This window comes from Egretta garzetta, unplaced genomic scaffold (assembly GCF_000687185.1).
Source record: "Egretta garzetta isolate BGI_Z169 unplaced genomic scaffold, ASM68718v1 scaffold575, whole genome shotgun sequence".
Taxonomy (NCBI): domain Eukaryota; kingdom Metazoa; phylum Chordata; class Aves; order Pelecaniformes; family Ardeidae; genus Egretta; species Egretta garzetta.
Genome location: NW_009259790.1, coordinates 1,252,677 through 1,269,711, shown reverse-complemented (window position 1 = coordinate 1,269,711; position 17,035 = coordinate 1,252,677). Strand labels below are relative to the sequence as shown.

The following is a 17,035-nucleotide window of genomic DNA, read 5'->3' as shown; positions in this document are numbered from 1 at the left end:
ACAACCGTCTGCTGATCTCAATGGAGGCAGTGAATTGTGATGAGCCCTGATCTTCTGCAGAGAGATGGTACCTACAGGTACAGTTTTCCATAATCTGTTCCATAGGTGCCAGTTACAGGCGTAAATTGGATGGTATCAATTTAAAACCCGTTGCAAACCCCTAATCCTTTGGGAATGCCATTTCATACTTTCCTGTTGCTCAAGACCTCCCAAATTTTTAAAGAGGATGTTAATTATCCTGGGCAATTACAGAATGGTCACATATAGGTGTGAATGTCATTGTTGCCCAGGAGCACAAAGCATTGTCATTGCTACCTATAGGCCACCGGCTAGTGTGCTTTGGGCTGACTGTAATGCTGCAGTCCTGGCCTATTGGGCTTGTCAGCTTGTTACAGGAACTTGTGGTGCAAGCTGGAGCTTGGGGCCAGGCGTTCTTGTTACTGTGAACAGTTTAAACATGGGGTGACATTAAACATTGCCTTGACACTAGAGAGACAAGCTGAAAACAGAGCTCCCCAAACCATAAGCAGCTCATTGATGGTCTGCTACTGGTCATTGAGGCAGTGCAGACTTGAGATCTGGAAAAAGACTGCTTTAAGCGTAATGGGGGGGCAAAGTAGCTGAGTAGCAAGGTAGGACACCTGCTGCAGCTGGGGAAAGCAGTGCCCTTGAGCTCCATGCCATGTGTGGTGGTGAAAAGGATTTTCTATCTAGAAAGTCTGACATTCTGTAAAAAGAAGATCATGAATTTGGGAGGGAATTGTCACTGTCACAGAATCACCATGAGATTGCTGGAGATGCAAGTGCACTGCCTGCTTCAGCATCCCTCCCGATCTCCCTCTCCCTTTGCCTGCTTTCCCTCTCTGCTTCAAGCACCCTGGGCCCCTGCCTGCCTGGCTGGGATGTGTAGCTGTCCTGCTGCTTCCAGGGACCCCGACTCTTCTGGGACCTTCTCACTGGCAGCCAGCTCCCCATGACTGCATACAGTGCTCTGTGTGTGTATGCATCTCTGGTAAGTGTTTTTTCCCCCCACAAATTCTGCACATTTCACTAACATGCTAACTCCTCCGTAAAGCCTCAATAAAGCTATCAGCTCAGTTTGACTAATCACAATTTTGGGCACCACTATGTGCTTTATGTGAAAAGCAAAACTGCTGGCTACGTCTATCCTCAAAATTATGTGCCCTATCCTGTCTTCCATGCAAACAGTGCTTTTTAATATAATAATGCAGTGATACTTACCAAGATTTTTAAAAGCAGGTGCCAAATATTGGGATTCTGAGTTTCATATTTGGGCAGCAATTAAGGGACATGATTTTCAAATCAGTTCTCTGTTTGACTTCTGCTTGACAATTTGATGATCAGGATACAAGATGAGCTGGGCATACTGGCTTTTATACAATCAGTAGCTCTTACAAGCTCTGACACATATGCTGTAGAGAGTGAAGTGATTTATGTTCAGAATAGACAGCCTCAGAGCTGAGGAACATCAGAGCTGATGGTTCTGGTGTCCAGACAGTGATATGGCTTTATTTCTGTTTATAGTCACTGCAACATTTGAAGGCATCCTCTCTCCTGAGAGAATTACTAACTGGATTATCTTGAGCCTCTTTCCCATGCCCAAATTCGATGTGCAACTGCCGCAGTCCAGAGTATTTCTGTCTCTTGTTTCTGTTCAATATTGAGTGCATTAATATGACTTCCTCCAAAAGAGTAGTTTTTATAGATGCTAAATCTTAAAGCATAGGCTGCAGCATGTACAATACAAACACCTGCCTTGCAGGGTAACTAATTAAACTCTATAACTTGTTCAGTTTTCTAAATCAAGGAGAAACCACATACCATAGCAGATGTTCCTAGTCAAAGCATCATTGTTTAAAACCTGTTGTGAATGTTCTAAATTCTCTTATTTAAAAAACAGTCTTGGGCTTAACCAGGAAGGGACAGTGAATACTTGGTTCCAGTAAGAGCTGAAGTTGGTACCTCCCAAGAAGTCCTACTTGGCTTTCGATTTTGGATCCACTAAAAAGGAACGTTGAGATAATACTGAGTTTCACAACTCTTATTATATTTGATAAAGCCCATGGTCATTTGCATGTGTATATTCTTTCTTCTTAGGAAATAAACACAGATGTTTAATGTACAAACTTGCAAATTTGCAATTGTTTTGCAGTTCACCCAGCCTGATGTCCTTTCTAGGAGGCAGACGGCTGTACTTGTACTTTATTACATCAGATATGAACTAGCTTGTTCACATTTCAATAACTGAGTTGTTGGGAGATTTGGAGATTTGCTGCTGGTGGGTTTTGCACACAAGATGTGATATGAATGTAATGCTGAAATCTGCATGCAAATGCACAAGCTGCCATTTATACATTTGTGAACTGAATAAATTACAGAAAAATGTCAGGTCCCATACAAGTTTTTAATGCTATATACAGTAAGTTAGTAAGACATTCTACAAAGGAAAAAAATGCCTGATAATGCTTAATATCTTTCTCAAAAAGTGATTTTACCACAGTAAATCTGGCTGTGAACTACCTTTATTATTGCTTTTAAACTACCATTAAATAACCCATTTTGCTAAAACAAAGGAACATTAATTTAAAAAAAAAATTGCCAGATGAAATTAAGCTGCTTTGCTAGTCCTTAAGTGAAGCATGTATATAAGGAATTATTTTTTAAAGTTTTAATTTTAACTAAAATATAATAGTTGCTTAAAAAATTCCCTTTCTCATCTGGAAGGCAAGAGCATGAATGCTGATGTTTGATTTGTCTGTTTATGAGCAGGTTAAGAAATGGTGTCTTAAAATATGGTTCCAGCTTTAAAAATAACTGTAAGCATGTCACCTTTACTATATTTGCTCTCTTTTGCAATTTGAACTGGCTGCTTGGTTTACTAACAAAAGCAAGTTTGTGTAGTTTTTCTAACTCCCATCAGCCTGGCACAGCTGGGGAGGAGGCAGCTGTATTCTACTGTCACATGTGGTTTCAGCAAAATTGTCAGCTAAATCCCAATTCCTGAATCTTTGTCAGTGGAGAGTTATAATATAGGATGAAGTATAAAAGGCACAGCTTGACTTTTTCAGTGCAAGGTAGAGGCAGTGGCTTTAAAATGTTTATACTGAATCAGGCTATAGGTAAAAATTTTATTTGTTGAATACAAAGTAATTTTTTTTTTTATAAATATGTCACTGACTGATGAATGGGGCTTTTTTTGTACTATCAACTGAAATAACACAAGCAGTGTTCAAATTTGACCTATTTCCTGACAATAAGGTAGCTTTATCTAAATGAACTCACTGCATCCATTTCTTTTGCTGTTGCAACCTATTAACAACTTGATATGCTCAGTAGGATGGAGCCCAAACCAGAAGGATTCTTGGCTATTTTCTTCTCCAAACTCTTATGCTATTGTTTATTAATAATGTCTAATAATTTGGGTAGGTAGTACATTATTTGTCAAACATCTAATAATACCTGTTTAAGTATCACTATAGTTGCATAAATAAACATTTTATAGTAATTATCTGATTCTAGTAAAACCTAATGGAGCATTCAAAGCCTCCAAACTGCTTAGTGTGAAATTTAATTTGCTGTAATCAGCGCAAGAGTAGGAAGCATGAGAGATTCTCCATGCATGTTCAACAATACATTGCAGTCTGATACTGCAAATAAACCATTGGGCTATCAGAAGCAAATATTTAATCTTCAGCAAGTGTATACTTACTTGTAATTTAGACCATAATCTCTAGTCCAGTCCACAGTTGAACTAAGGAATCCTGTTGACAGTAACTCTCTGCATATGAAAATCTTTGAGATATAATTAATTATACAATTGTCTCCAATGATATACTTTTATGGTATCATAATGTATCAGTACAAGTGCTAGATTCAGTGCTAGTACTGAAGATCTAGTACAAGTACTAGATTTTATATAAATATAATAAAGTAAATATATATGGAAGCATAGTTAGGTTTTTCTCCATGTTCTGGTAAAAACTTAAATCTGTCGAAGGCCAGTTATAATTTCTTTTCTTGCTTCTTCCTCAGCCCAGAAAGTTTTAGTTTAGTTTATCATATTCTCGGCTTTAGCAACTCAACTCCTATCTATGAAGATTTGGAAATGTATACATGGAGCAGACATCCACAGTGAGCTATTTATTTGGCGCATTGTACAGTGAATATGTCTGTGTTAGAATCTTCGTTGCCTCCTTTGTTTTCTTGGAATTGGATTTGCTATTTGTAAAGAGTAACTCCCACAAAGTCAGTGCTTTGGATTATGCAGGTGTGGTCAGACGAGGTGATTAGAACTGCTTTTCTAGTTTAAAAGTGTTTGCTTTTTAAAAGGCACATTTCCAGGCTTTTCCATCCCTCTGAATTGTAAAGGATTTTCTTCTTCCTTGGAGGGTGACATTGTTTTAATGGGCAGGGATTGGGCTCAAGCATCCAGTTCCTGTCTGTGGCTCTGAGCAAGCTGCGTTACCACTCTGACCATGGCACATCATCTATTTGTATTGTAAGCTCTTCTCTGAACATCCCATAGCCAACGTCAGTGTGGAACAAAGACACAAACTGGCAAAAGATGATTTGGGCTGAGAGAGCATATTCTAAGGAAGAGTGGTTTGTCTGAACTGTTGACTCTGGCTGATATTAACTGCCTGTTCATTCTGCACTTGTTCTGATGGCAAAGATGTCTTTGTAAGGGTAGACAATGCCTTAGACACCAGGAACAGTACATGTCTTTTTAAGTAATCGTACCCACTTATTGCAAGCATTTCTCAGTTTTACAGTGAGGACAGTTTTGTCAGACTTAAAGGACTAGTGTTTCAAAGAGTTATTAGTCGTGCTGTAACTACTTAATGTGAAACTGTAAACATTGTGAAGGCCTTAAAAAGCTGTAAAATTCTCACAGGTAGTCACTTGAAGAAAGTGCGAAGGATTAAAATCTTGCTCTGTCTCCTGAAAATGAACAGTTATTGTAAACAAGACTTTCATACCTTCAGTTTGGTTTTAAGTTTGTTGTTGTAACTCCTGTAACAGTGTGGTATTTTTTTCTGCTTGTGATGATGTCATCAGAAGAACAGACCCAAAGGCAGTGATGGCCTATGCTTGATGTGACAGCTTTGCGCAGGAAAAATGGAGATGACTAAGGATAAGAAGAGCAGAGTTGTGCTTAAGTGAAGCATAATACTTACTTTCACAGCAGAAGGTAAACCAGTAAATGCCATGAATTAGGTTATTAAGCAGGCACCTGTGTGGCTGGCGCTCAGAAAAATGTTGGCATTTGCAGTCATAGTTAATGTCATGCACTGTAACTAGGAGCAGTTGATCCCCTAATAATAATCCCCTAATCCTCATTCACTTTTGGGGTTTTGTCATTGCTTTAATGTAATAATTGTTAATGATTAGCGAAAACTGGAGTTAAATTTTCTTCTTGTTTCAATGTGCGACGTTATAAAATAAATTTAATTTGTGTTTTCATGCAGGTAAATTCTTTAGTATGATCACTTTTTGTGTCTCGGAACAGATTACTACTTGTTTCTAATGTACTGAAAAAAATCAGTTGCTTACAGCTGTAGACAAATGAGTATTTCAGTTTCTGCTTTTCAGTGGAACTAATGAGATGGGGTTCTACATAAGTTAGACTGAGTAGTCAGTTTGGCCAGTAGTGAATATAGTCATATTTACGTTATGTTTAACTGTGTAATAATTTTTTATTGCAGATCATAAAATTGTTTTCAGGCTGTAATATCTATAGCTAAAGACTAGAGGCGACATTTTAGCTATTACAGCACAGACTAAGCTAGAAAAACTTATTTCACAACATGACTGGGTTTATTAAAATTGATCAGCTTATTCTTGCATGCTATAAGTTGGAATGATGTGGTGTATTGCATGACTTCATTATGGCAGATGCTACAGGGGAAACTTTAAGTTTAAAACAAGCAACAATGAAGAGTACAGACTATAACGAGAGCACCAGTAAGACTGAACTGGGTGGCCCGAGAGATCTTTTCTTTCTATGCCATTGCCCTCTCTATTACATTTTTGTAGCATCCTAGGAAAAATGAAGTGGAGAGCAAGGTGTTTTTTTCTAACTGTTCATGGACAATGAAAGAATCATTGCTTTTATGGGATGGTAACATGTAAACAAATGAGAAAAGGGTAAGAGTTTGGCCATGACAGTAGAGAGGAGTTGCCTGTATTGATGAGATGGGGAAGGTTAGGAAAGAAGGCAGCAGGGTGGCAAGGAATGGTGTCAGAGCTTTGGGGTGGGAAAACGCTGTCTGTGTCAGTGCTCTGAAGGGGTGCTGGGTTGCGTTTGCAAAGATGAGAGAAAACTGTGTATTGCTATTTGAGACGTGACAAGATTAGAGCTCAGTTAAACTTTTATGTATGGTAGCACATAAAAATTAGATGCGGTAAAGATGTACTTGCAGAAGGAGCCTGTAAGATACAGTCTGATCTTGATTATACCATTGGGTTTGGGCCTGTGCCATCTTCCAAGTGACAGGCACAGGAGTGGGGCTGTCACTGGGTGGGGGTCAGCTGAGGGATGCTGAGTGGGATGATGTAGGATCTTAGTTGTAGCCCTGTTAAGCTGGAGCCAACAGCCAGGTATCCAAAACAACAGCAGAGATGAAAGGCGATCCTATTTTGAAGAGGAGGAGGCTGCTTTCCCACAGAGGGATAGAGGTAGCAGTCAAATTTGTTTCAGCGGAGGTACTCACAAAAGGAGCATGCTGTGAATGTAGCCTTGGACTCCCCTCTTCTATTCTCCAGAAAGTTAGGGGATACTACTAGGGAAAGTCCTCTAAATGGCCTGTGAAAGGAGTAGAGCAACTGCAGACAGTCATGAAAACAAACAAAAAGGACAAACATCTCAAGAACAAGAAAGTGCCCAAAATCATTAGACTCTTCGATTAAAGCCATTGTGTTGCACTGCAAGGCCCAGGAAAATACACAAATCTGTCTTTTGTTTATAACAATCATGTGATTGCTCCCAACAAGAATTACTTGTCTTTTGATGTCAGAGTAATTCTCCTGATATCATCATAAATTACAGAAGGCATGGGCCCAATGTATTTATGAATTCCATTTTCATCTGTGGTGTTTTGACATTTTTGTTTTGCTTTTATCAGATTTAGGTACTATTTGATATTTTGTGTAGTATTTTAATCTACAATCTAGCTCTTACCCGTTCTTTGATAATCAGTCTCTTGGGTTAAATGTTAGGCAGATTGCAGTTGTCATATCAGAGCTTTTCAAGAGTGTTGTTCACATAAAAGCTCATAGTTAAACAATTTTAACTCTCTTCCTTTTCAAACTGAAAATTTGTGCTTTCCTTTAAAAATGATGTGTTTGCAACACCTCTAAGGTTGGGACACTTTTGAGGTACATTGAAATACTGAGACAGAGTAATTCAGAAATCCAGGAAATTATTAGGCTACATTTTTACTTGTCGTTAAATTGACTGAAGGCATCTTGGGGTGGCTTCATCTGGAAAGTGCCTGTGCTGGTCCTCAGCCTAAGTCAAGCGAAGATGCTGCAGAGACAGAGACCGCCATAACTTAGTGCAAAGCCTCAGTGGGGATGTAAATACCTATGCTGGCTCAGGTAGGGCCCCCTTGCCAAACTTTTAGTGTCAGATGTTAGGTCCACTTTTTTTTTTTTTTTTTCTTTCACTCTAGCAAACCCTGACACAGTATGGTCTGTGTCAAGACTTGCAGAACAAGTAAACAAGAGGTTCTGGCTCCCACAAAAACCCACCCCCAAAAGGAGGTTTAGAGACAGCAGCAACATCAGTATCACAGGTTGAGCTGCAACAGTTCTGCCCTGTGGCTGAGTCAGCTTGTGCCAGCCAGATCCCTGAATGTGACTTCTCAGATGATCTTTGGAGAGTAGGTGGTTTTCTGAAATGCAGCATCATCACGTAATATTGAGTAATTGACCTCTGATGGTCTTTTTCTCCATTAATTTATGACCAATAGCTTTGATTGTTAAAAGAAGTCAGATGACCTCACTAGAGCTTCCATCTCTTGGAAAATGACATGAAATGGAGATCCAGGCAAATACCCCCTCTGCTCCTACCACAGCCATGTCCCCTTGCAGGGGCTGGCAGGCTTCTCCTGCCTGGAGGGGGAGTACTTGGAGTTCTCCTAACACCATCACAGGAACACCTGGAGGTACCACATAATAATACCATCATAGCCTTCCCCTTTCCCTCTCCTAATTTGTATCAGTAGAAAAGTGGGTGCTATTGTTAATTGATTGCTAATTTTTCATTTGGAATACTTTCATGGAAAAAATTACAATGTTGGTGGAGGTTACTGTAAGTGAAGAGTTGCCTCAGATGCAAAAATTGCGATCAATGTGCATTGCAGAGATATGGTTCGGGGGTAAATAGTGCTTCAACTTGCTTTGACAGCTAGTGCATTAAAAACACCAAACCCAACACTTTGCTATAGAGGTGCGCTATTCTGTGGAATATCTATTCTGTGGAATACCAAAGTAAACTGTAACTGTGGATTAGTAGCTAAAGCATTATTCTTTGGCAGAATAATCTGTGAATTCTAGTTCTGCTGACTGAAGCCACCTTCAGCAAAAATGCTTTAAAAGTACGTACTTTCTTGAAATCTGCTCTCAGTGAGTGAAGGCAGGTTGTCTTGACTCCTTTAAGCAATGCAGGAAAGAGTATTGGAAGAGTTTAGGCAAATATAGTGGTATAACGTACAACAAAAAGATGTACTGCAACAGAGACGTTGACATTGTACCTTTATGCTCCTGTTCACATCACTCAGCTTTCAAAAATGACAGGCTGGGAAGCTGTGGGAAATGGTAGGCAACTACACTAGCAACAGTTCTCTTTCATGTTTTTCATGAAAGCCAAACTGCCCTTTATGGGCTATTATTTTGTGAAGTCATTATCTCAGGGCAAGACTGTATTTACAGAACCTAACATAAAGACATAATATTGTAGCCTGGGATTTAAAAATGTCACTAAACGTGATGCCAGGATAAACAGAACAGGAATTAATTTCAGTTACATCTACCCTGACACTTCCCAAATTATTTTCTTACATTGCTTCTTGGCATTCTATTCTTTTCCTGTTCACCTACAACAAACCTCTGTCTAAGCTAAAGAAATACATGTCATCAAATAAAAATGTTCCTCATAATAATTGGAATAATTAACTATTATAGCTAGCTCTGTGCCTGGGGACAGTTTTTATGCTACGGCAGTGACCACTATAGTTTTCTAGTGACTGCCTTCTTTTCTTTATCACTTCTTTTTCTCCTTTTCTTTATCTTCTTTATTACTTACCTCAGCTGTAAAGTTAGAGGGAGGTGCCTTCAGGGGGCACTGCGTAGTGGTGCAGCTCACTGTAGCACAAAGTGTGTGCTGCTGTAGTACAACTGACGGATGGTGTGTACCTCCTAGCCCTGCGCCTCCAGTGCTACGCCCAAAGAGCACAGAGGCATTACCCTGCCTTTCCCCACCTTTATCTCCCTGGGTTTCTCTTCTTTTGAAGTTGTTTTGACCTTCCACCAAGAAAAGGTCAAGCCAAAATACAATTGTCCTAAAATAGTCTTTACTTAGTATGATTTCCTAGGCTTTTTGGGCAAAGACCTTGTTTTCCATTTCAAACAATCTGTTTTCTGCAATAAAACACTGAATATGTCACTCTGTTGCTATAGAAATAATATTGCATTAAATGAGGGAACCAGTGCCCTGCTGTCGACAAATCTAATCCAAGTGTTAGTCTCCAGAGCTTGAATTTCACCACTGGGAAGAGGTATACATAGTTCTACAAATTATTTCTGTAACTTAGGCATAAATGTCTTTATACTCTGAAACAGTTAGCTAAATTTCCCAAAGTGACAGCATGGAGAGTAACATGGTGTAATGTGTTTACATAGATCTTAGAAGAGCCCTCCCCCTCGCCTTTTCCCCGCCCCCCTGCCCCCTACATTATCATATTTATAGCTTGAAATTTCCAGCGCTTTGCATAGGAATGTGAGGAGTGGCAGGAAAAATTGCTTTCTCAGCCAGGTTCCCTACCCCATGGACAACAAAATGTGCCAGGTTTATATAATTTTTTTGTTTTATTTTTTAATATCCAGCTCCTCCAAGTAATGTGCCTTGTTTTTTCTAGGATTAATACAGATATTTTCCATAACTGGAAGGACGGCCTAAACCAACCTCGGTCCTGGTACATTAATACACCCCACAAACTGATCTGCTGTCTGCAGATCTACCCTGTACAGCAGTTAACACAAGAGAGTTGTGGATTTTTACTTTATGCATCACGTATCAAATCTCACACCTGTCTTTAAAATTTAGACAAAGTTTAGACATAATATGAATATGGTTTTTCCCCAGTATTTTTCTAAAGCTGTAGACTTAACCCTGTATCTACAGGTTACATGGAAATGGAAAAGGTATGGAAAAGGAACTGAAATCTTCACTACTAATAGTTACTAAGGGTCAGTGTTTGCCAGCATATTGATCACAAGTATTTTGAAGAAACATGGAGAAAAAAAATCTTTTATCTCATAGTTACACTACAAGAGTGCCTCTAATACATTTCTATGTGTAATATATGTGTAGTTACAAAAGTAGAACACAATTTAAAAATATGTGATGATGGATTTGCATAGACCTGTATGCAAATGTATGTTATAAAGATGATTTCAGAGTTCATGCAAAAATCCTGTTACAACTTCTTTGTTAAAAAGTTCAGCTATTATTTGTGAAATGGGCCCACCTTAGATATATGTAATGTATCACAGAACAAAATACGATTTACAAATGTTCAATTTAATTAATGAGTAATAAACATATCAATGGCCTCTGATTAAAGATTACTTTTTAGAAAACTTAAAAAAACCCTCTGTCATCATTAGAATAAAACAACTGTTTTTTTTTAAAAAATCCTTTCTAAATTTTTTTTCAGTGATTGTAAATTAATCTAGCAATTAAAGAAACCTTCCTAGACAAGGAAAAATTTCTGACAACCAGAAAAGTAACTGTCTGGGTATGCATATTGATATAAAAACAGAGATGCGGGAAAAACTAGTAAAGCACACCATTACCTTACTTTGAAATTAATGCCATGTGCATTGTTAAAACAGACTCATCATATAAACAAGTCACCACAAGACACTAATTAGATTTTTGCTGTTAAAAGTAGTTCTTGTAATGAAAAAAAACCCCAAACCTTAATTCCTGTGCACAGCCATAAAATATAAACCAGAAGCTGACCTGGTTTTTACCCTTGTGTAAAGCTGTTACACCATCCAAGGTTGCTGCGGTTTTTTGCCAGCTCATCAGTCTGTACATGAAAAGAATCGTCCTGCTAAAGCTTTTGGTGTGAAACACTGACCGTTGAGATCACCTTCTGCTATACTGTCTGTTGGTTCCTACCCAGAGCCTTTCTTTGAGGCAAGTTATTGAAAATGGCGAACAGTATTAAAGTGAAGATGTATTCTGGATCCCTGCATATTATCATGGTGACATCTCATACAGAGTATTTTCTTGCTATGCATATCTCCATAAACAAAAGCTAACAATGTGGGTAGGAAAAGATAGTGTAAACACTAAAACGTGTTTGGTTTTTTTTTCTATAGGAACTCAATGGAGAAAGGACCAAGAGCAAGATTTAAAGAATGTTCTGAAGAACACTGACCGGGACATCCCATTGGTATTTGTCAGTGGAAATCATGATATTGGCAATACTCCAACAAGAGAAACAATAGATAATTATTGCAAGAACTGGGGAGATGACTACTTCAGCTTTTGGGTTGGAGGTGTTTTCTTTCTTGTGCTGAATTCTCAGTTATACTTCGATTCTTCCAAATGCCCCGAGTTAAAGCAAGCCCAGGATCTGTGGCTAGATGAGCAACTGGCTGTCGCTGAAAAACACAAATGCAAGCATATAATAGTATTTCAGCACATCCCTCTGTTTCTGAGAAAACCTAATGAAGACCACGATTATTTCAACTTGGAAAAATCAGTTCGTCAGGAGATAATGGAAAAGTTTCATAAAGCAGGTATTTTCTCAAAATTTCCTATTTTTGAATTTTTGTTTTGAATTGTTAATAGCTATGCTGCCAGACAAAATACGTTTAACTTAAATGGTACTGTTTTCAAGGAATTTTAGATACTGCTTATAAGCCTCATTGTTCCCCTTAGGTCAAAATTATCAACTGGATCTAATCACCTGTAAAAAGTACCAAACAAAATTTAAAACTTGGAGTGAAAAGCTCTTTAAAATAAATAGCAAGGAATCTGTTTTGCAAGTACTGATAGATGTAAGACAATATTCTTCCAGCCTAAGGAGTGGAGGATCAGGTACTGCCATAGGAGAAAAATACAGAATTTTTGTTATACATAAAACATGGAAACAGAATTCAGAATTACCTTGGAGGTTGTTTTCTCCCACACTGAGCCAATTTTAAACCAAGAGTGTAATGTACTCCAGATTTATTCAGTGTTAAAAACAGTCTTGCTCTGCTAAAATCAATCCTTCGCATATCCATTACTAATAGGGGCCATTCTGGGATGAAGGGCAGGTGGAACACGTGCTAAACCAGTACATTATACCAGATCCCTTAGCTGTGTTTGATGATGCTTGAGCGCCAGGGAGACAGACACAGCACGAAGCCACTCCTTTGTGCTGTTCCCATTGTTTCCTGTTAATTGCCTGCGTGTTCCTGGGGTGTGCCAGTCCCTCAAAATTCCCTGCCAGCCTGCCATCGCTGCATCGGAGTGTCATTTTTCTCTCTATCTATAAGAAAGCACGTTATCTGGATTACTGAACAATGCAAATGGTTTATGATACTGTTCCTAATTTACCATATAATTGTTAAACCTGGACTCATCTAAACCCAGCCTAATTTCCAAGCTCTGAATCTCCTACTGTTTGCAATCAATGGGGCCAAAATTCACAGCTATCTGAGCTCCAGGGGACTGACATATTTGCAGATTCAAGATTTACAACTGGATTTTTTCCCGGAAGGAGCCATGCTGAGAATACCTTGTAATATCTTTTTTAATTTTTGTGCTAGTATTAATGTAGTAGGAAGTATTGCTATTGGAAGGTTGGGCAGCTAAATGACTGCTTGCGTACTGTTGGCTAAAAACACACCCTCATTCATTGGAGAGCTTGTTAGCAGGACATTGCCATACAGGTGTACCCCAGTAAGTAACCAAGGTGGTTCTGCTCTAGAGTTTTCCATCTTCCAGATGGTTTACTAACATTTGGTGACACAGTACTGGGAATATGTGGTGGTGTGCTCCCTGCCCCTCTCCTGACTTCTTTCAGGTGATAACCACCTGTGGTGGTCGTGATAGATGTGTCTGGTCTTGAAGGATGCACCCAGTGGATGTCGGGGAGACAGATAGCAATACAATAGCCAAGGGCTGTGGTGGAATGTGCCCACCTAAGCACAGTGGTAGGTATGCAAAAATTACTATGAGCCAATCATCTGACCCCCATCAATAGTGAGCTGCCCAAGAGCTCTCCTGCACGGCAGTGGGCTGCATGCCAGGATCTCCCCTTGAGCAGGGACGCCTCTCAAGGTTACTCCTCGACGTTGCGAGATTCCTTACCACAACAGATTCTCGGTAAGTGGCTAACAAGCTAAGTTAGCTAAGTGATATAAAGGATTGGTTGCACATATATAATCCTTTAGACATAAACCGTTGACCAAGTCTGGGACTAAGACTGGGTCCAGCCGCACCTAGACTCCTCTCTGAGAAAGGAGTTTAGAAAGCAAGGGGATCTTTTCTGAACCTCATGACTCAACAGGAGGGTCTCCCTGACAGTTTTATCTGACGCTGTCCTCTCTGCAGTAAATAACCAAGTGTCCCTTGCCATCGAATCTTACAAACTATTGTTGCATTTTCCTTTGAACTTTGTTAATCACTGTTTTACACCAATAAACTATAGTTTTTGCCTCCCTCTCACTCCATCTGCAACAGAATATAATTAATCAAGAAGTAAAAGAAATGCAAAATGTTATCATTGTAGCATTTATCATTGTTACGTTATCGTGTTTCTTAGAGGGATATTTCAGACTGGTTCTCATAATGTGAATCCAGAGGCTTAACCAAAAGTTGGGTGGGCTTCAAATGATGGTGGAAAGGAAGAGAGAATGGGAAGCCAGCAATACAAGGCAATTCTATGGAAGAAATTCCCAAACTCCTTTCTGTGCCAACATCCCATTTTTACCTTCCCTCCATCCTTTCCCGTTGTGTCCCTTGTTCCTATCCCTAAAAATCCTCCCCAAATGACGTCTTGTTTGATTCCTTTATGAATATGTTAAAACACTGATCTTTTGTTTGCTGTTTTATACAATCAGTAAATGAGTCAATAGGTAATATTCGCAATCTAATAATCAAACATTTTGCTAATTAAATGAACACAGAGAGTGAGCAGCTCAGTGTAACTTGGACTGCTAAGAAAAATTAGCTGAATGAAAAGTTGGCTCGGAGGTTCCTTAGTAACGGATGCTTCTGTTTTCATTTTATTATTCAGTTGAAGAACAGTCTTTGTAAGACCACAAAATGTTATCAGTGGATTGCAAACAGGCACTTATCATGGTAGGATAGATGCACAGATATGCAATGACTCCACTTATTTTCTGATTCTCTGCTTTGCCAAAGAATAATCAAGTTCAGCATATCATTAGACATGAAACTGGTTTTCCCCCAGTTCACTTCATACATTCTCGGAGGATTAAAACACAGAATATTGCTAATGAAATCCCAATCTACTTTGCATTTGGTTGGGTTTGTTTGTTTTTTTAATTATGACTTGCAGTTTAAGGCGGCTAACCCCTTATGGCACTTACTTTAGAAATTTGGTATAACTATTCTGGAAAAAGAAAGTAAGTCTGCCTTTTAAATGAGTCTACCAGGCTGCTGCTATTCTTCTTCCCTGACCTGTCACCAGTCCTTTCCTTCCTTCTGCTCACTCTCTGTTGCAGTGTTTCCAACCACTCCAAAGGTTTGTTGCGTAATTATGAAAATTTCAGTATAACATGCACGTTTTAGGAGTTGCTGTGTTTGGCAATGCAGTGTTGGGCATATTTCAGTTGTTGATAACCCAGGATCAGACCTGGAATTAGCCCAGGTTTAATGTTTACACTTTTTCTAAGTGTTAAACACAGAGCCATAACTCGCCTCGTTAGAGAGAGAGAGGAAAGGAAGGACAATCTAGTAATTCAGGTCTTTCCATGAACAAAGAAATTCATATGGGTATGTGTAGGAAGTAATCAGATACTTAAAGTATGGTGGTATTGCACAGGTGCTTTAAAGTGAAGTATGCACCTTCAGAAAATTATTTTAAATTCAGAGCCCAGATCTTCTAATCACGTATCACATACTGGTTTTGGTTTAAGTATCTGCTCATTACAAGCAGAGATAAAAGACAAGCTGTAGAGGCTACATCTGGTACAAAATACTGAATTACATTTCTCACATTAGAAGTGTCCTTAACAGTTGGGCTAATTAAAGATAAAATCATGTCCTTATGATAAATATTTATAAATTGAAAATCTGGCACTTGCAAATGTGTATTACTACTATGCAACATTAAACCACATGCGTAAGCTGCACTTCTAAGAAATCCTCCTAGCCTATTTTTTCTTTAAATGCATTATAACAAATATTGTCCTTGAAAAAGTTATTTCAGTGCCAGTGAAAATCAACTCGGTTGAGAACATAGTTTATCATTTAAATGAACATATATTTCTGAAAGTGTATTTGTATAACTTCTGAAAGTTTGGCCTCAGCTGTCAAAGCTCTGTCTCCTCCACATGCAGAAGCTGTGGAGTACAGAAAAAACCTGTGTGCAAGAACTGTGATTGAGCTGACCTGACGCTCTCATCTGAGAGATCTGCTGGAGTCAATCGACTCTGCTGCGCGAAATTGCATATTCAGCTTTTAAGAATTTTATAGTGCTGATATAAATAGGTATGCGCATAACTTGGTAGGGAAAATAAAGAATCCAGATAGTGGTCCAGCCAAAAATCTAGTCTGCATGTCATGTGTCTTTGATAAGTAATAAATTACGTTTTTAAATTAAGCAGTTTATGTAGTAGAAGCCATACTTTTCCTTACCTATCTCATTCCAGTATAATTTTCTTAGAATGTTAAAGATTTTTTTCTAAAATAATACCTGAAAAGTATGGGTATTTTTGTTGAGCTATGGACAACCTTTAAAAGACTGTCCTGAGAACCATCACTGACACGCTGAAATTACTTACATTTCTTAATACAATACAATAATAAATGCTTCCTAATGGCTCTAATGAACTAAAACATTTAAGCAAATGTCTGAAGTTGTGTAAGAGCTCTATTGAATAAAAACTAAATTAATAGCTTGTTTGGAGGTTCTAGCAGGGGAGCGCAGCTACCGTATACCCTTGACCGATGAACGGTACGTCTCTATCGGGGAAGGTCGTCCTCTTCGACCGAGCGCGCAGCTTCGGGAGGGACGCACATGGAGCGGTGAGGGAGGAAGGGGACACCCGCCTAGCCAGCCAGATCAGCCGAATCAACCCTGGCAATCAATGGGGTGACAGATGTCGCAGCCAGATCGCCCTCACATCCAATGGTCATAGACAACATGGGTTCAAAAGGGGAAAGTCCTGCTTAACCAACTTAACATCCTTTTATGTAAGGTCACCCACCTAGTTGACCAAGGGAAGCCAACAGATGTGGGTTTTTTGGATTTTAGCAATGCATTTGATACTGTCTTTCACAGTATCCTGCTGGACAAAGTGTCCAGCACACAGCTAGACAAGTCCATAATACATTGGGTGAGCAATTTGCTGATGGGTTGGGCTCAAAGCGGCTGAAGAGGTTACCTAGAATCTTAACAGCTTTGGACAGATCACTGTTGTGCTGCTAACTGTGGAGACGCAGGTAAGGCCCTTTCTGCCCCGCGGAGCAGCAGTGGGAGAGGAGGCAAGGAAATGCCCCAGGGGATTGCTGCAGGTAGCAGCAAAGCTCCTGCTCTGG

The 17,035-nt window shown here is 39.2% G+C and overlaps 1 protein-coding gene across 2 annotated transcripts in view; it reads left to right on the top strand.

The window, feature by feature from the left end:
• The window catches only part of CPPED1 (calcineurin like phosphoesterase domain containing 1), a 55,893-nt gene that overhangs the window by 20,254 nt on the left and 18,604 nt on the right, over positions 1-17,035 (top strand). For both annotated transcript variants that reach the window (XM_035895069.1, XM_035895070.1), the window contains exon 3: positions 11,635-12,057. In XM_035895069.1, the coding sequence (XP_035750962.1) occupies positions 11,635-12,057 (423 nt within the window). The remainder of the gene's footprint in view (positions 1-11,634; positions 12,058-17,035) is intronic.